Here is a 20,628-nt window from a genome sequence, read left to right on the forward strand (position 1 = left end):
ACTCACATTTGATGCATTGGTTACACGAGGGTGATCTTTCTAAATGTTACTTCTCTGCGCAAAACTGTCCAATGGCTTTCATACTACTTACCGTAAAAGTCAAACTCTTGATCCATGGACAAAGACTATGGGGGGACGGTGAGGACTGGATGTAGGAGTTGGGGGTGGGTAGGGTAGGGGATAGTAATGGGGGGATATGGGGACAACTTTAAATAAACAACAATAAAAAATAAAAATAAAAATAAATAAAACAATACAAAAAACAAGCAGCCCTATGTGATCTGACTTCGGCGGGCCTCCTGCCCAGCCAGTCTCCACTTCTCTGCCAGGTTCCCATTGCTCCCCTGTTCTTGGGATTCCTCAAACAGGCCCGCAGTGAAGCCTTTGTGCTAGCCTCGTCCCTCCCTGCAAGCTCTCCTGCCAAATCCTCATGGCTGGCTCCTTCTTGTCATTGGAATCTTCACCTTCAATGCCACCTCAGAGAAGCCAGCCTTCCTTGTGTGTGCACTCAAAGGGAGACTCCCCGACCCCCGTCACAGTGCTCTCTCTGTCGCTTACACGTCTGCTTTCCTATTACTGATCTCCTCCTCACTGCCTGGTGATTAAGAAGTGGTTTCATGTAGCATTACATTTGTTTAAGCTATTTTTCTACGTATTATTCTCCACAAGTTTATGAGCTCAAAACAAACACCAAAACCTAAGATTCCAAACAGCAATTTCCCTTCCCACCCCTCCACACCCAGCCCCTGAACACTCTGAGCGAGGTATCCTGGCCCTGTGAAAAACAGCAACTGTGCCAGGCAGTTTTAGTGTTGTGATTTAATTAAAGTGATGTGCTATCATTGATACAGTGATGCAATGATACAATCCTAGAGGGATTGTTGTGAGACATGGAAACGGTACTGTTGGGTGGCAAGCTGTCGTCTGTTCTATGCTCGGAGGCCTCCTGGTTCAGGCCTGGGAATATGTGGGGGGAAGCAAACGGCAGAAACACTCACTGGTTCCAATAGGTTTGTTTCCTGTGGACCCTGGGGGAACAGCACTTCTGTAGAAAGAGCACTGGGCCAGGGCACGGGACAGGCTCTAGAGCTGGCTCTACCTGCCGTATTCCCGCTCCCCCCACCCTCCAGCTATCAGTCCCTCTGTCACAGGAGGCAAAACTAGGTCATCTCGAAGAGAGATCCTAGATCTGACATTCTATGGGTTAATGAGAGGAGTCCGACCTTGCATTGTGACCAAGATGTCTGTGAAAAGGATGGACCACGTAATATTTCTGATAAGCACAGCTTTTCTAGAATAAGTGGGATTTCTCTAACAGGTCCGTCACCAGACAAACCCAGACCTCTGCTCTTGCCATTCTTTCGTTTTCTATTTCCTTTGCTTTGCCAGAGAAACTGGTGCTCTGGGCAGATCTCCTCATTCTCACATAGGGATCAACATCTGACTCTAAGTGTGCTTCACTCAGCCACTCTCCAAGAGATGGGCTCCTACTGTATCTGATCTTGGAAAGCCCTCTCCCATCTGCTTTCAACATGTTGCATCTGACATTAACTAATGTCTCCTATTAGCATTAAAGAACACAATCTGGAAAAATTCACTCTCTAGCAGAGTTCAAACGGGCCACAAGTAGATGTGGAATCTCAATTGCACAAGGCTTCTTAAAATTATAGTAGTAAATAAATACACAAATATATTATATATAAATGTATATATGTATGTGTCACGTGTATGCATACATGCACATATAGAGGTATGTGGGAGTGGTGGGTGGGGAAGCTGAAAGTCTGTGCAATGGGTCAAGAATGCTTCTGTCTAATTTATGAAATTAACTGATAACAGAAGAAAAACTCCCTCAGTGTGGAGCAAGGCACGATCAAAGGAACTGAATGACATGGGAAAAGAGCTGGGAATCTTTATCTCACACTTACTGGTAATGGGTTAAAATTCTGGTCCACGAGGTGATTGTATCCATGGTCAAAAAATGAGTGCCGTATCACAACATCAATGCCCTGATTGGCCAGCATTCCTAAAGTGTTCAACCATCTAAAAAGCAGGGGGAAAAAGCTACATCAATATATTTAAAATGGCATATAACAAGCTCTACAGAGACTGGCTAACACACTAACCCCCCACCACCAAATTTACCTCGAACTTTAAAGGAGAAGATTATTTCAAGCATTGAATAAACAGCTGGAAGCAATTTTAGAGATTATCAAACCTAACCTCCCATTTTATAGGAAAAGAAACAGAAGTCCAGGAGAGTAAAATGAATTGCCCTTGATCATAAAGTAGCTTATCGATAATGACTTGTATCTTATTCCTGTAATATAGAAAAATAAAACGAACACCCTACCCACTTGTAAGCCTTATTATTGTCCCCTGGCCACAGGATGCTCAATCACAGAAATACACACACTGTCCTTCCCATCACTTAAACTCTGCTTATACCCTATCACTGTACACGCACCTTTTGTGTGTCCCTAACTCAAACAGTCCTTTGGCCTGTGCAACAGTGGTCCACTTGTTTGTATTGCTCATGTATTACCATCAGCAATCAATGCAATAATAGTTGTCCTAGGTACTATAACTAACTATACAGGGATTCAAGTATGCTATTATCACATATGAATCATAGTGGAGGACCTGCATTGCCCAGACACTCATCACATACCCCACTATGCCCAATACCTACTTTCCAGGGCATGCTGGACTACAAAAGTACTATTATCTAGGTTCTTTCAACAACCATGCTAACTCTGCATTCATTATTTACAAATTCAGTTCATTCATTCACTCATGAATTAGTTTACTTCTCTTTGTACTTCTACTTCTGAAACTTAGGGAAACTTCTAATTGTAATACTACATACGTAAGAAGAACTTCAGTCATCTCAGTGTAGAAAAGAAGTCATTTCACAGTCTTTCCTGAGCATATGTGTCTAGCTTAATCTTCACCTCTTGTTTCCCCTTCTCTTACCCTAAACTCGATTCCCTAGGCTCTCAGCCACATAAAACTGCTCTTGGCTGCCCCAATGCACCACGCCTTCACATGCTTACCTGAGGCTTTATACATGTTTTAACTTCTGCTCAGTATTCACTTTCTGTCTTCCTCTAACCCACCTCATTTGGCAAATTTCTCTCCATCTGTTAATCTCCAAATTAAGCGTCTCCTCCTTCTAACTTCTGCTGCCCTGGTCAACAGTAATACCTTCCTCCTCTGTACTTCCCAGAACTCTTATTCATACCCTCCGCCAGCCCACTAAATGGTATTCAGTTGCTTACTTCTCTGCCATCTCCCAGCTGGTTATAAACTCATCAGGAACAGACATACGTGTTAGCTTTGTACTCAAAACATCCCACCAGAGTTCCCAGTACACTGTAGATATTCAATTGTCTTTATCACGTTGAAATTGATCTGGATCAAATTAGATTCTAGGAACTTTAAGAATCACCATTCAGCATACTAGGGACAAATTATGCATAGTTATGATTTCCCCAAACTCAAACCATATGAAACTCCAAACAAGTGACCTACAGAATTAAGATGTTTCCTTACTGCAATAAAGAGCATTGCTAATTTTTATATTATGAATGCATATCATTGATATTTTCAAATATTTTTCACATTGACACTTATATGTTATTCTCATAAAAACTAGAAAATCTTTGCTGATAATTAGAGTTCCAAACACAAAGCAAAACAAACCACAGAAACAAAAGTTTTAAATGAAAAAGAAAATGTAATGATAATATGATAGAACCTTTCCTGTTGTTGTTCTATCAGGAAGAAGTCATAGCCCAGGGAATTAAAATTTCTTTTAGAATATCACATGGTTAAGCTACTTGCCTTTATTATTGTTATTAACTTAGCAACCTTGTGCAATCAGGATAACAAGTTTAGCTTTTCCTTGGAGACACAGTATTAAAGGCCTTGGGATAGAACCATAACATGCATTTTGGGTAGAGACCTCCTAAAGCAGTGTTCTTTCAATGAGAAAATAGCACACATACAATATAGTCTATTCTAACAAGTTTTTATCTATAAAAACAATGTGTCTTCCCCTTTCTATCCCTATCTTTGTTGGAAGAATGAAGAAACAGACTGATGAGTAAATATATAATCACATATATATGAGTCCCTTTACCAAGCAGCTTCTGAATGTCAAAACAAGACCTTATTTTGGTATTTTTATATATAAAAAGAAACTGCTTGTTCATTTATTCTTCATTCAAGAGTATTAATTAATCAACTGTAAATGCCAGGCCTTCTCAGCATGGAGGATAGATTAAAAAACATGCTTGTGTGACCATGTAAGTCACTTGTAAAAAGCATTGGGTCTGGAAATGGCCTGTTCATATACATGCATTTACAGGGATGGTATCACATTTCTACTTGTGACCTTTTCAGAGCCTAGCACAGTGACCTGTAGAGATTGCATATGTGTATATACATAAAGTATATATACTAACTAACAAATAAAATGTTAATAAATTTGATTTTTTTGCTAGTACATAGGGAGTTTTTGAAGGAACTGTCATGTGAAAGGCAAGAATATGCACCCTCCTCTCCAAACCCACATCCTATATGGTATACACATCCCTGCAGAATTAAAAAATGACTATGACCAGAACCCCTGCTTTTCAGAGTGGATGGTTAGTAATGCAATTATCTTCATCTTCTTTCTGCAATAATAAGCTTCTGAGAAGGGAAAATAAATGATTTTCCAAGTCTCCCTTTTCTGCTCAAGCAGAGAAGGGTGGTGAGCTGACAGAAATACTGCACCAGGGATGCTACTGCAGGCATTATTTTCCTTTCCCCCAGAGCTTGCTGAATACCTGCAACGTACCAGGCACTGCTAGAAACTAGAGACTCAGAAGCATACCAGGGGTCTATGTAGTGCACCGAAGAGTCTCAAAGTGCTGATGGGAAAATTACCTTTGAATACTTGGCTGTAAAGAATTCTGATTCATGATCGCACAGGTATGTGTTCTAGTAAGCTCACAGTTATGCCATATATTGAAAAAAGGCTGAAAAATGACTTCTTTCCAATTTCTTGCTTTCTGGAACTTCCTATCATGCTTTACTTTTTTTTTCTAGAAAGCAATTTATACCTGAAGAGAAGTGAACTCAAAGGGCACAAAGCTGGGTAGCTGCCAGAGGAATTAAGAGCAAATGGGAGATAATAGTGTAAGAAAGAAGACCAGGAGCAGAACCAAGTACTTTTCATATGATCTGTGCTGACTAAGCAATAGTATCTGAACTACAACCAAAATCTAAACAATTCTGTTTATTTCTGTTCTGCAAACTGACTACGGAGATCTACAGATCCCTGGCATCAGGATGCTCACTAACAGACAGGTGTCTCTCTAGCTCCCTCCGTGAAGGTCTGTGGTATTTCTCTTTTCACATCACCCCTTGAAGGTAACAATGCTCATAAAAATACTCCATGAAACCGGGCTGCTTGCTGGGCTCTGCAGCAGTTCTCTTGCAAAGCTCTGCAAAAGCCATTCCACTGCTGATTCCAAGAGGTCCCCTGTAGTACTGACTGCCAATCTGGCTCCCTCCCGTTGCCCCAGGGCTCACAGTGAAGCCCAGTAGGAGTGTATTGTTGAAAGAGGACTCTGGGCAACACTGTATCACATGCTGATTCACTTCATTTCATTCATCTGAACCATGCTCATTAACAAGTGCTCTGTGCCACTCAGTGTGAGGGGACAAGGACACGTGAATGGAAGACCCAAGGTATCACAGTGTATTAACATTGACTCCTTATCTTCATCTGCATTTGTAGGATTCCACCTGGAAAGGCAATCTACTTGCCTGGTCTGATTTGTCCTCCATAAATGTATCAAAGAAGCTTCTTAGGACATCTTGCTCAAGCCAGGATCTTGGGACTAGACTAGACCAGATTACTGTGGTCCTGAGGGGCTTGTCCCTGCTGCGTGACAATGACAGGCCAGTGAGGGGCCCTTATTCTTCTGGCTTAAATTACTCTTCAGACAACTGCAGTAGCCTTCAGATTCATTTTCCTATCCCTTGCCTCTCCAAAGTCTTGAGTGTACTATCGCCAAAGTCAACATTTTAAAATACAGGTCAGATGGTGTCTCTCTCCTCCCCTAAAATCTTCACTGGCTTGCCAATGAAGAAGAAGGCCTCATTTTCTCTGCCAGGTTTTTAAGGCCTTCCATGATTTGATGGTAAACCCCTTCCCTAGTCTCAGCCCTTCTGTATCCCGGCAGATGCTGAGGCTTTTGTCACACTTATCATCCCTCTCCCCCATTCCTCCAGTTGAGAATGCTCCCCATCCCATCACTGCCACTCTCCACCAACAAAAACAAGTAATCTCTCTAGGTACCACTGAAATGCCACCTTCTCCATGAAGCCCTTCCTGATCCTCCCAGTGAGAGGAATTCTTGATTCCTTTGCATGTCTATCACTTTTCTTTTATAGACAGACCCTGGGAAGCAGAAGGACAGATGGTGTGACGTAGTGGCAGAGAGGCTGGACTCTGGAGCTGGCTGCTGGGGCTCCAGTCCAATCTCAGCAACTAACTAATAATAGCATCTATCTCACTGGGTTGTTATAAAGCAACAGTATCTATTTCACTGGCTGTTAAATTATTAACTATATATAAAGCACTTTAGATGGTGCTTGGCACATTGTAAGCACTGTAGAGTTAAAATTAGTATCATGGCATTTATCTTCTATGACTTTACTTATTTTACTTCTTGTAACCCTTCCTCCAATGTTCAGATTTTGGAGGGCTAAAATCCTGCGATGCTCCTTCCTATCTCCCATGAGTACGGTGAAAATTAGATGTGACAGTGTATGCTGTCAGTGCTATGGTTTGCATTGGAGACATTAAATATACTTCTTATTACTTTTATGACTATTGCTACTACTATTTTGTTCTGATGCTTGTGTCTGACATTTTAATATCTAAAGAAGTCCCTAATCACTGTCTAGTTAATGGTAAAATGCATTCACAAATAAATAAATAATTTATAATGAGAATAAAGAATTTTCAACAAGAACGAACTCTCCCCTCTCACGGGGCAGAATACCGAGCAACTGTCCCAGTTTCACTGTCCTTCCTCAAAGCGCCTGGGGGTGAAAGTGCAAGTGTTACTCACAAGAATCCTGCAGCATAGGAGTCTGATAGGTTGTTTGTGCCTCCAGCTGAGGTGGTTACCACACCTTCAAGCCAAATCTTCTTTCCTGGGGTGTATGTGTTAACCACCTGTCATACAACAAAAGCGGAAGGGGATAGTGAGGTTTTTAAAAGGTATTCCCAAATGAGAAAAAAAACACGTATTCCCTTAAGGAAATTCCTCCAGTCTCTTGTTCCCAGGTGGCAATGACCTGTGCTTTTTTTATGTTGATGCACCCTACACACAAGCATTAATATTGATACATGTCCGTTCAAAGAAATAACCATTTTTTCCTAAGTAAATCCAATACAACAAGAGAACAAGTGCATATTCCAGGACGTAAACTGACTGCAACACCCTTTATAGGAAAATATAAATCTGTGATATTTCCATATTAAAAAGTATTGAGAAGCAAGTTTTCTTAACACTCTGTTTCAGCACATCCATGGATGAGTGCACCGCCCAAGCATTATAAGCCATAAATCATGAGAAGGGGCAGAGATCAGTGTTCGGGGCAAGTATTTTATAATTAACAGGGCATGTATACATGTTATAGCCACATTTTGAAATAACTGCAGTGATGTAAGAAGAAAAAATCACTGACACACAGGTGAAAGATCCTATACAGGGAGCAGCCTTCTAAGCCAAGGCAGAGCCTCATGTCAAAAGGTGGCCCTCTGAAGTTTTGATGTGGTCCAGTTTCTTCTGATCCATGAGCTGGAGACTGGTCTGACTATCCTGGTCAGAGCTCAGAGCCTTCTTGAAGAAAACAATCTGGCAGTGCTTAGGGATGACATTGTACACTGTGTAGCCTCTTAAAGCAGAGCCTGAGACGAAGGCCTGTCTACAGGTAGTGCATTTGGGAAGTAATAACGGCAGGAATGAGGAACCGGGGACTGAAACAGGGAAGAAGGGAAAACCAGCACAGGAAGCACTTTTACGTTGGCAACAAATGCTGGCAACTTGTACTCTCCCACATGGATCTTGGTAAGAACATTATGAACTGTGTCTCAAAACTGTCTCCTAAAAGGGAAGAAGGGAGGTATTTATCCCTTGGCTTGTATTCTCCAAAGGTCAAGAGCAGCCCTGTGACTGTTACCCACCCCTCCCCAGCCCTGTGACTGTTATCCCCTTTCCCGCAGGAGCCCATTTCGTTATCTGGGCAGGAGGGCTGAGCAGGTTCCCAGTGTTCCCTGTCTTTGCCTTAGAGAAGCCCCCAAACAGGAAATGCAAGGTGAGGCCCTATTGCACCACACCAGCACCACGCTGGCTGCGGCCTGTGCAGCTGCCTAGCTCTGGTCTCTGCAGAGAGGGCCAGAGCAGCAGGTGGGAGTGAGAGGATGCTGGTTATGCACAAGAGGCACTGGATAAATACAATAGTGTATTTAGGTAGGTCCTATGGCCTGCTGATACCTCTCCTATACATAGAGACCAAAGCAATTTTTCCCTTAGGTCTCTAAGGAGACAAGTATCAGGATGTCCAGTGTGTCACTATTTGTAGCAGATGTCCATTGCAGAGGAACAGAAAGCGAAATGTGGTGGATACATACTATAAAATCTTATACAGCAGTTAGAGCAATAAATTCAATGTAAAGCCAGTAACATGGACAGGATTTAAAGGTTTAGTGGTAAGTTAAAAAAATAGCAATGGAATAAGATTTATGGCACAATGTTATTTATGTAATTACTCATTCACACCCAATAACACTAAAAAGTATGTAAAGATATATCTTTTAAAGATATAATCAAATACATATGGAAGACATGTATTTTGTATCTGAGAGAGGTGCATGTGAGTGGGGATTAGAGATGAAGGTGAAAATTAAAACAGCAGGCCTTTGTGTGAACTGATGATAACAACTTGCTGCAATTCAGGAATATGATTCTAATTAATTCTTTGCACCTCAGATAAAGAAATGCAAGTGTACATGGTATAACATAGATGTCAGAGCTTTCTTTTCCCAAAACCATGGGCAGACATCAGCAGATTACTTATTTTATTTCTTCCTAGGTACAGCTCCCTGCCCTTTCTGCCATCTACTGGAGAATTTATATTGTTTGAGACCTATTTTAAAATCAGATTTGGCAAATTGCTTGACCCTTTCAGGAATAAAAATGCAAAAATATTTCAAAAATTTCAGATGAAATTAAGATAGCAATCAAGAATGGAAGAAAAACCCTGGGAACTAATAGTGGAGGTCAGATGGTAATGCTGCTGGAGATTAAACAAGAGTTCCCTGTGCACTCAGAAAGAGAAGAGTCACGGAGGACACCACAGGCAGTCCTATCCCCACTCTCAACACTACCCACAATGCTTAGCCCATGTGGGCTTGAAAGCAGTATAACTAAGAAAGCCAGAAAAACACCTTAAATGATCAGAAGACAGAGCCATAGGGTGAAATTGAAGGACTACATCAATGATTTCCATAAAACATATCTGTGCTAGAAGAATACTTGTGCTCTTGATTAACTTTGTATTTCTTTTATGAATAACTAGAGCTGAGGAATATAATGGTGTTTTTCCTTTTGTCTTTGGCTTCCAGGATATTCAGAATTTAATTTTTGCTCAAAGACAGATATTGAAATAAGGCAGCTAGAGAAAAGGGGGTTGGTTAAACAAAACAAAACAAAACAAAAAGGTAAATACTACAGTATGATGAACCTTGAAATCATTAAACTAATTGGAATAAACTAGACACAGAAAGGCCACGTATATGATTCCATTTGTGTGAAATACCCAGAACAGACAAGTCCACAGAGACAGAAAGCAGGTGGGTGGTTTCCTAGGGCTGGAGACGGAGATGGAGTAGAGAGAGGGGGAGGATAGGAATGACCACAAGCAGGTGTGCAGTTTCTTTTGGGGATGATGAACATGTTCTGAAATTAAATAGTGGTGATGGTTTCACAATTCTGTGAATATAGTAAAAGTCACTGAATGGTATACTCTTAAAGGGTGAATCTTCTGGTAGGTGAATTATATCTCAATAAAGCTGTATGTATATGTTTTTGATATTCAAATTACCTAATAATTATAAGGCATTTACAAAAGTGTCTGGTATATGGTGAGCTCTTGAGGTATAAATCAAAACTACCTAGACTAGAGGTCCCCAACCTCCAGGCCAAGGACCGGTACCAGCTCAGGCCTCTTAGGACCCAGGCCGCACAGCAGGAGGTGAGCTTGAATGCAATGTGATTGAATCATCCAGAAACCATTCCCTTCACCTTGATCTCTGGAAAAACTGTCTTCCACAAAACTGGTCCCTGGTGCCAAAAAGGCTGGGGACCACTGACCTAGACTATTCTCCTTGTCCACAGCAAATATGATTATGTTTGGATCAATCTAACATTAGAACTGGTTGCTTTTCTTATGGACACAATGCTTGTAGTGGTAAGTAACAGGCCAGATGGATGCTGAGTAACAGAGGAAGACCCATTTAAAATTTAAAATGCACATGGGCCATTCATATTAACATAATTAGCATTCAGAATAGTTTATTCATCCACTCTCAACACAGGAGCAATTCCTGTCTTTTTAAAGAGAAGTCACATGAACAAAAAACACAGTGAGGTAGAACTTTGATACAAAACCTAAAAGAGTTATATGAAATGTTCTGTGGAAAAGAGATCCCTAGAAAGTACTCATGTTGAAGAATCTGCAAGAAGGTACAGACCAACAAGGACTCTCTGAGCATTTACTCTTTGTAATGTGGCAAGAGGCTTGGTGAGCAGCCTGTCTACCATGAGCAGAGAAGACCGTGATGGTGATGTGGTGGCAAGGCACTGAGGCCGGGTGCTGGTTGGGGCTGAGGAGGAAGTCGGAATGGGCAGAATAGGAGAGAAAAAAAATCAGGAAAACCAGATGGAACCACCTGCAAAATTCCCTTAGAAAGTGAAACTCTAAGAAACTGAGGGCTATAGTTCAACCCTGTGGTTTTCTGCATAAATATGATTCTCCCTGTGCTGGAAGAGGGAAAATTGCAGGACTGGAGAAAACCAGGGTCCGTTCCTGGTGAGAAATGATGTGCCAATGAAGGTTATTTTAAGGAACACTCTGTCTGGGGAGGGAGAAGTACAAATGCTGAGATTACTGATGGAGGGTAGAGGCAGGCCCAGTGGCTAGCTCTCTTTCAGCAGTTTTCTGTTCTAAATAGACTTCAGCCATCGGGCCCATGTAGACAAGGGAGTTTTCAGTCACCCACACTGATCAGAATCCTTGGGCCTGCAGGGGGCAGGGTGGCGTGAAGGGAAACCCAGTTCCCTGACCTCACATATCCCAGTTGAGGGAGTCAGGACTAGTTCATGTGGCTGTGCTGAAAGAGGAGGGGTGAGAGGGAAGACAGAGGTTAAGAAAAACAGCACTGATTTTTTTAAGTTTTATTTTCTCTACCACTTAGAATTTTTTTAAAAGGAAAAACAGTAAAAATAGAAAAATTACCATTTACATGGCACATTTTCAAAACTGGACTTCCTTTTCCTGTTTCTCCAAAACTGTGACCTAAGTCTTTAAAAAAGGCTCCTGAGAGCCTGGTCTCAGCCACTGGCTGTGCAAGAGATGGTAGCCTTGTTGCAGCAGACATGTTGTTTATGGTTATCCAAACCCAACACCTTCCTTAATGAGAAAGGAAGCAATAAAACAGGAACAGTGGACAGGCCAGCTGGGCTAATCAGCCCTGGCAGGAGGCCCACCTCCAAAAGAAGCTGGAGTCCATTAATTCCAGCATCTCATCTACTCGGAAATCAACCTTACCCAGGACCTCAGGAAGTGTAGTAGCTCTTTAAGAAACTAGAATCGGTCCTCTGTATCATTGGTTCAAAGATTCAGGAAGCTTCTTAAATCTTACATAAGCACAGAGTGCCTCTGCCTCTCTGTTCCATATTATGCTTATAAAGGGACCTGGTTAGAGTTCAGCAACGTTCCTATGTTTCTTTCCATCTTTCTTGTTGGTTTTTTTTAATTGTACAAATGCAGTTGTCTCCATTTTTCCACCACCACTTTCTCCTGCCGCAGTGTGTTTTTCACTCTAAGCTACCTTCTACATTAGAGGAACAGGGGATCATTCCATGCTGCCATCTCCTTCCCCACCGCCCCTTGCCGAGTGCTAGATCTTACCATTTCTCCCTTGGTCTTCTTGCCAAGTCCATCCTCCTCTAGCCCACCCTCCACACTGCTGTGTGTGGTCACAGAGAGAGATCTGTGCGATTAGTTAGGAGAGGTGCTACGAGTAACTTGTTTCTAATGAATCTAAAGTCTGGGGAATGATTTACAAAAAAAAAAAAAAAGCAACAACAACAAGCCAAAAAACAGAGAGAGATAGAAAGAGAGAGGATTCAAAGTTGTCACAGTAACATTACCTTCATTTACCAGAATTATGAAATGTTTCTTTAACTGAGAAAAATACTAAGGAGTCAATCACTGCATATAACCCATGGTCTATTTAAACCATTTGTCCATGGGAGTATCTTAGACAACATGGAATGACAGTGAGAACCACTAACCCACTGGAATACAATGCCAACTGCTTTAATTAACTTGGCATCTAAGATCTTTCATAAGCCCCTTAGCTACCTCCTCTGCCATCCCTCCCCACAGCACCTGTGGTTTACAACGCAGAATCGACTCATCATTTTCAGCTGCACAATCTTCTTTTAGGTATCTACCAATCACCTTCTCCCCACCCATTCCTCACCTATGTTGTCTGGTTTTTTTCCCGTGTGGCTTACTTCACGTTACCTCCTCTGTGAAACTTTCCTCAAACTTTCAGAAAATTATTTCCCTACTCTGGGCCCCAAAGTTCTTCGAACCTGTCTCTGACCTTGACCTTATTATGCTGAGTTGTAATTTTCTGTTTGCCTATTTGTTTTCCCTCCTACACTATATGCAGCTTGAGAAAGCCACATTTTTTCCCTTTTTGCATATCTTATAGAATGCTTATTAAATACTTATAAAGTAGTGAGGTCATGAATTAACTTATGTGTTAATAAATGAGATAACATTTTATTGATGAAAAGTCTGAGTTTTAGAGAAGATAGCCTCAAAAACATAATAGCAAACAACAAAACCTTACAGTTGCAGTTCAGGGCTCTGTCCATTTTCCTAATTGAATTTTTCTGTTTGAGGAGACCTAGAAGCTTCTGGTCAACTAAACTGCTTCCATATTTAATGTTCTTCTTAGGTTAAACAAGCTGGGTTATTCTGAGCTCAGCCATTCTGTATCTCATCACATTCTTCTTGACTTATTTCTTCTGTCTAATGTACTTTCTGTCAGTTTCATTAATTTTTTTCTGTATAATTTCTTTTTATCATCTCCCTGTTCCGGAGTGCCAGATTTGCCCATTTTCTTTTGGTATTAGATCAATTTTTAATTTGTGGCTTCTGTGTCATTTTTAGGATTTAAAATTGCATTCTCTGCTCCTGATATCTCAGACCACAGAAAAAGCAATTGAATGTAATTGCAAAAATACATAAAATTAAAATAAGACATATAGAAACGTTACTGGGAAGGCAAGGAAATTATGAGCATACACAGGAAAATAAAGTTTCACTGAGTCCCAAAAGCATGTTCAAGGGTAAATGTTGGTGGAGGAAGAGATTGGACAGCAGCTGCTTGCATGTAAATCAGTCATCCTCCCTTTCCCAGCCTTTTCTGTGACTAACCAACTCCTCACTCTTCCTGGACAGTCTACCTACTGACAAATGATAGTTCCACTAGCCTCAGAGGTAATTTCCTCTCACTTAGGACAAACCCTATAATCTCCCCATGTCCACGGGAAACATTGGTAAATCACCCCAAGTCGCCTCTTCCTTTTGAAGAAGCTTTCTGCCCCAACCAGAACTTTGTTCCCAGGGCCATTCCTCCAATGTCCATGGGCAGAACACAGCTCCATGTTGTCACTGCCTTGCACATAACAGGACCAAAAGCCTATGCACATGAAATATATAAATAGACTCCAGTGAAAGAATGCAAATCACTCCCTGAAAAGCCTTACCTCTTCCAATATCTAATTTTGTGGTAACATTAGATATTATCTAATACTGTGGTTCCAACTTTCATTAAACCCTGATTTTAGGACACCCACCCCAGATTATATCAACTGATTTGGAGGTTAAATTGATGTTCCTTCACCAGGACAACTCAGTATTCTTCCTTAAAAGCCTCCCTAATGTTGGGTGGTTAGGAATATAAATATTACATGTACTATAAAATAAATGGTTAACAAGTAGGGAGATGCAGATAATATATTGAATGAGTATGGGCTCTCGAGTTAGGTGGACCTGGATTCGAATTCTAATTTTACTACTTAGCAAGTGTGACCTTGAGCAAATCACTGGTTTCTTCAATGGGTTAGCAATATATGATGCACTTAATAAATGGCATTTATCATCAAAAATATAATACAATTATATTTTTGAAGGTTAATGATGCATTTTTCACATTTTAATGGTTTTGAAATCAGAATGTTTTTCATAATCATTATCAAAAGAAACTTATCATCTATTTACTCTCTCCCCCAGCTAATGGTGTATTTTATAATTGTTTGTGTTTAAGAATCAAGAAAGTATTATTTATGCAATGACAATAACCTCAACTTTGGAGCTCTTCCATAGTAAACATACCTTTCTACTTAGAGTTCCAATTTGTCATTAGTGTCTCACATATGAAAGAGCAGAGCCACAGTTCCCCTTGGGTCATTTTCTCCGATTTGCAGAGGCACAGCCAAGTGGAGCCACAGAGGCTAATTTACTGGGGAGCTCTTGAAGCTTACCCTTCCAGCTCTGCACTTGCACAGGCCTCTACAAACATCCTAGGCAGGCCCTAGTAATGTGTTCATTTGTTCAGATGTATTTTTAAAATGTGAAAATTTGTTTTGTTTCTTTTTCTTAAAGAGGTCCCCATTGCATAAGCTTCTGGCCACTTAAAATTCAGAATCACCCAGGGATGGTGCCCCAGGTATTAGAGTGGCATACAAACAAAATACGCAGTTTGTATTTAGGATCCTCTGCCTCTCCTGAGTACTGTCTTAGGCTGTGTTTCTCTTCCCCTCAACCAAAATCTGCTCTTGGGAAAAGACCTTCCATTTGATATTAGCACCACAGCATGACTTTAAACCTGTGTAGTTAACTTCTTCTTGGGATATTTATATTTTTACATCCTTATTCTATTGTGGAAAGAAAGATTACTTTTGTAAAATGAAATATCCAGCATTAGCAAACAGAGTGCAATGTTATTCTGAGCCACAAAGAAATCTTTCCTTCACTCCTAAACTCATGCCCAGAAGACAATCTCCTACTATGTCTGCATGTAGCCACAGTCCATTTACCACTGCCTAAATCAGCTTCTATCTATTCAACACTATGCTACAAAGTTAGTAGCAGATTAGATTCTAGATCCAAATGTGAATGAGTCAAAGATATTAGTTTAGTTCTGCTACACTTCCATTATTTGATTCTGCTCATTCACTTCCCCTTCCTGCCTGCCTTCCTCCCTCTAACATTCACTGAGCACCTGCCAAGTGATAAGTACTGTGGTAGGCACTGGACATGCAAATAAGCATCAACATGATTGAATGAATGAATGAGTGAATGAATGAATGACTCAAATACTGATTTTTGTAGTGATACTACTGTTCTTAACCTAGTAATGTGTTTTCATTTGTGCAGTTTGCTTCATTAGAGAAGGTTAACAATATCATTGTCCTCATTTTTCCTTGTGAGTCCAGTTATTTTATGATCCTGATGAACTGTTATCCTTTTATGTTCTTCCATCTTGATATACTAATAGGCTCAAATAAGTAGATAAATCAGAAGGTTGGTCGAGAACAAAAGTTTCCTTTTTGAACTATTAATTACTTTAAAAGAATTAAGTATTCCTCTGCCTTACCTACTTCCATGATCCTGCAACTAGCAAATATTGGAAAAAGCGGTGTAACATTACTATATTTATTGAAATTTTAAGAGTTAATCTTTATTAAATATTATCAGCAATCAAAGTCAATGATAATATTATCAAAAGCATGATCATAGTTACATCATGAACCATATAAACCACACCCTCTATCATACACATCTATAACTGGGAGTCCTCTGCTCACACCTCGAGAAGAACGGTATAAATAATAACTTGTCTGTCCTATAGGTGTTAGCCTGAATGTTACTCTCTCTGGGAGGACTTTCTTATCTTTCTCTTCCTTTAGAAGGTAGATATTTCCCACTATAGGCACCTATAGTACCTTGTCCCTATTATAGGAGACATTGCATCTTATTATCATTGTTTGCTTTGTTAACTATTTTCCCAGTAGACCATGGGTCCATGAAGACAACTACCATATCAGTCTTGCTTACACTTTATCCTCAGGGTCTGAAAAATACTAAGAATGTTATAACGAACTAATAAATGAAGGAAGAAAAGAGAAAAGAGAAGGAAGAACAGAGGAAGAAGGAAATTTTCAACTATTAGGGAAGCCAATTGTCAGTTTATTTAGTATTTAAGATGCAATCATACAGACAGTATTCTTGGAAATATTTCCCTTATGACTGGGATTTCACCAACTCTTTCCTGTGCTTATTGAATTCCTGAAAATAATAACAAAAAGTGTTATTTCCTCCTCTGATTCCTCTAGGAGATGAAGACACAAATCATTGAGTCCAAGTGACTTAAGCCAAAGTGGTTCTTCTTGGTCCTTGCGTCATTGTTTTGGAGTCAGCCCAGCTATCCACACTATACCATCTGTACAGTATCCTAAACATCTCTTCCTTTCCCATCTGACTCTTGCTTGCATTGTTAGATTTTCAACTGTTTTCCCTCGACTGATCTCCCAAAGTACAGATGATTATTCTCATTCTAGTGTCAGGGAGAGAGAGTGTGGTTTAGCCAAAGAAGCGGGTTGTCCAAACACTGTCTCTGTTCAGTTTTCAATAGCATCATGCAGATTTTCATATTATAGGAATTTGCCCACTTCTCAGAAAACTGACAATTCTTATAAGTGGCAGTCCAAATTTGGAAACCACAGCTGTTTTTAGCAATTGAGTTACTGCATTTCAGGTGCCAAAAATATTACCTATCATATTCTCCAGGGTTCAAAGGAAGAGGAAAGAGGAAAAAAGCAAAAAAGCTGAGGATAAAGGTAGCATGAATCTTCTCCACTTACATAAATTATTAAAAATAACTACAATAATTGAAACCACAATAATAATGGCATTAAGAACTAGCATTCAATAGCAATGAACAAAATAGGGCTTTACATGACCTTCCTAATCATCCCAAGCGGGAAGGAAGATAGTGTTCTTAGCATCTTCATTTGACAGATAAAGAAACAGAATCAGAGAAATTAAGTAATGTTCCAAGGTCACACAACCAAGCCTGAACTCCAACCCAAGCCACCAGACTTTAAATCCTGTATCCTATTTCTTATTTAGACAGCCTCACCACTGATTTATCTAAACAATCCCATATAAATCCATTTTGGTGGGAAATCTACCCTTTTTCTATCACTGTGGGCCTGGGGGAAGGTGGGGAGGGATGTTATTAGGACTTCTTTGAACTTCCCAAAGTACAGAAAAAAAGCAAAGATTTCATTTCTAGCTTTGGATGCAGGTTCCTGGTATAAACATATTAAAATCTTACTCGGCTCATCTCTGAATTGATTTTGGAGGCTCGCAATAAAGCAGTTTGGCCACTCTGCCTCGGTTTGCACCTTGGACTCTAATTTCCTATACCCCCTTCCTACCCACAAGGAACTTCAGGAACAGGAAAAGCAACTTTTCAACTGGCAAAGCTTGATGACCCTTCTCTGGCCTTCTCCCAGCCCTCATCTCCCCAGGGCAGGCCAGTACCTAGCACATCTGGGGCTGTGGTGAGAGACTCTCAACCTGAAGGCCCTAACAACTGAGTTTAGGCTGCTGTAGTCAGTGGAGAGCCTGCCCCGTGCATTGAGTCTCAGGGAATCTGCGATCCTGTAACACCTCCAGCAGATACCCATGTAAGGCAGTATCTGGCAGCAGCTTTGTAAAAGAGAACTGGAAAAAGAAAACGAGTGAGGGAAATAACTGATGGGATACTAAATGTAACATGGATGATAGAACTTTGGCAGAGAGCATTTTCCAAAAATAACTGCAAAAATATTTCTGGTCCTATACACTCTTCCCAAATCTTGCCACCCACTCCCCCACCCCCATCAAGTGAAGTTTATTTCCTTTCCCCTTGAATCTCTATCAGTCTTGTTCAGTGCCTAAATAAATTATAGTGGAAGCAATGCCCTGTGACTTCTGAGGGTAAGTTAGAAAAGGTGATACAGTTTCCACCTGGGTCTCTCTTGGGTTCTCGACTTTAGAACTTTGGGAGGAAGCCCAGGCAACAGAAAGAGCTCAGATGTAGGTATTCCAGTTATCAGTCCCACAAGGGTGCTAGTCAACAGCTGGCATCAACTAACTGCCACGCCCATGAGTCAACAAGCCTTCTGATGATTCCAGTGGCCAGCTTTTGAGTCACCACAGCCTTTGAATCTTCCAGTGAAAGTTTCAGACATCTTTCAAGAAAAACAAGTCACCCTACAGTTCCCTGTGGGAATTCCTTACCCACATAATCCATAGGCACAATAAATGGTTGCTTTAAAGCACTAAGTTTTGGGGTAATTTGTTATCAGCGAAACATAATCAGATCAGGAACTGAGGCCTGAGGGGACTTCCAGGCACACGTTCTATTTGCAATCGCCAAATGGTATTCAAGGCTCTAATGCTAATTCCAGCTGTCCCCTGTCAGGTGCCTTCTGCATGTAGGTCATTTCTCTTAGAGGTCCCACTCTCCCTCCCTGCAACTGCACTTTGCCCTCTTCATTCAAGAGACATATTTTTAAGGTTCTGAATCTCATCTGTGCACAGAGTTTAAGCCTTTTTTCTTAAGTTGCTTTGGCCCTGCCTACTACACAAACTAGGAGGTAAGCTTAGCTTATTAATTTTAGTGTTTGAACCTTCCCTGATGGTTAAGGAGTATGCAGTGGTGGAGGGTAATGAGTTGTGGGGAGAAAGGAGAGGAACATAACTCCCAACACCTTTGTCTTCGTTGTGACTTAGAGCTTTTTGTTTTACTTAAAAAATTACATTACCACAGCTAGAACCTTCACTGCCAGGGCTACAATACCACTGAATCATTTTACCTCCGCGCTGATCAGGTCAAAACCAGGAAAGTAAAAAATACAGGGACCTGTCTATCTTGTACAGTGTTGTAATACAAACACTTGGGACAGCGCCTGGAACACAGTAAGCACTCAATAAATATCTATGGAATGGAAGAATGAATGAATAAATAAATGAGAGAAATTTCCCCCCTCCATTTACAAAGCAATACTTAACATTGGGTTAGCATAATGTGCGCAGACAACTATAGTGTTCAATGGTTTGACAGTGTATAGCATCCCAGCACCTGATACTTTGTCTGGTAGTTGCTAAGCAGTCCGTAAATATTAAATATTTAAATATTAAACACTAAATGAATGCCAAACACTGACAAGTCACTTAGTTGTCTCCTAGGCTTTGCCAGCAGATGGCAGTGACAGATGAGGGTGCCGGCCAATACACCTGATCCTCGGAGAGAGATCAGACTGGGACATAATGTCCAGAGGTCCGGAGGCTTACCAGTCTCTGTAACCCTTTGGTGATAAGGGGACTCCAAAAGGTATTTGTAATCTGAGTATGACATTCGTATGAATGCACAAAAGGGTACCAACTTCCACTTTAAGAATCAGAAGTGCTTTTCTATGATTGCTCTAAATAGGATTTTGCTTTGCAGCTAATTTTATACATGAGCCATTCATTCTTTTGTCCATTCACTTATTTATTCATCGCACATTAATGGGTGCCTACCTGTTGCTATTTTTCTGCAAAAATTTGTTTAGTCTGCTCAAGAGATAGTTACATGTTCAAAAGGTCCCCATTTCTTGAAGAAGGTCCTGACTAGGCAACAAAAGATTGAAATCACCATTGTGTAGAGGCAGATGGAAATTGTAGACATAAGATTCTCATGATTCAGAATTAATGGATCCGATATATTTCAAAATGTGATCTGCACTGGGCAGAGTCACTTAACAGGTGACTATTCAATACAGAGATGTCTGGCATCCACTCTGGACACACCAAATCAGAGTATCAGAAGTGAGGTTGGAAACTCTGTGAACCAGCTCTGGTGACTTTGACTGTACTTAAGTGTGAGAACTGTTCACCAAAAGGGTCTGTTACTAGGACCTACATGCAATTGCTTAGTATGGCTTTACTCAAATCTCTACTTGTTACTTGGCTGATTCTAAGACATCTAGAAATAGTGTAAATATGGCTTACAATTGCCAATTCCCCAGGTCAAAATTTCACTGAATAAATGTAATCTCACTGTAATTTGTAATTTCACTGAATGAAATGTAATTTCAATGAATAAATGTTAGTTCCTAAACTAACCCCAAATCAACCCCTGCAAAAAAGAAAACAGAGTAA

At 40.5% G+C, this 20,628-nt stretch overlaps 1 protein-coding gene across 1 annotated transcript in view; it reads right to left on the reverse strand.

Moving 5' to 3' along the window:
- HPSE2 (heparanase 2 (inactive)) overlaps positions 1 to 20,628 on the reverse strand; it is a 639,760-nt gene that overhangs the window by 128,723 nt on the left and 490,409 nt on the right. Inside the window, exons 8-9 of the mRNA XM_045854405.1 lie at positions 7,134 to 7,240; positions 1,929 to 2,043 (exon numbers count right to left, since the gene is read on the reverse strand). Coding sequence (XP_045710361.1) covers positions 1,929 to 2,043; positions 7,134 to 7,240 — 222 coding nt within the window. The remainder of the gene's footprint in view (positions 1 to 1,928; positions 2,044 to 7,133; positions 7,241 to 20,628) is intronic.

This window comes from Phyllostomus hastatus, unplaced genomic scaffold, assembly GCF_019186645.2.
Source record: "Phyllostomus hastatus isolate PE091 unplaced genomic scaffold, TTU_PhHast_1.1 phas_scaffold_1066, whole genome shotgun sequence".
NCBI lineage: Eukaryota > Metazoa > Chordata > Mammalia > Chiroptera > Phyllostomidae > Phyllostomus > Phyllostomus hastatus.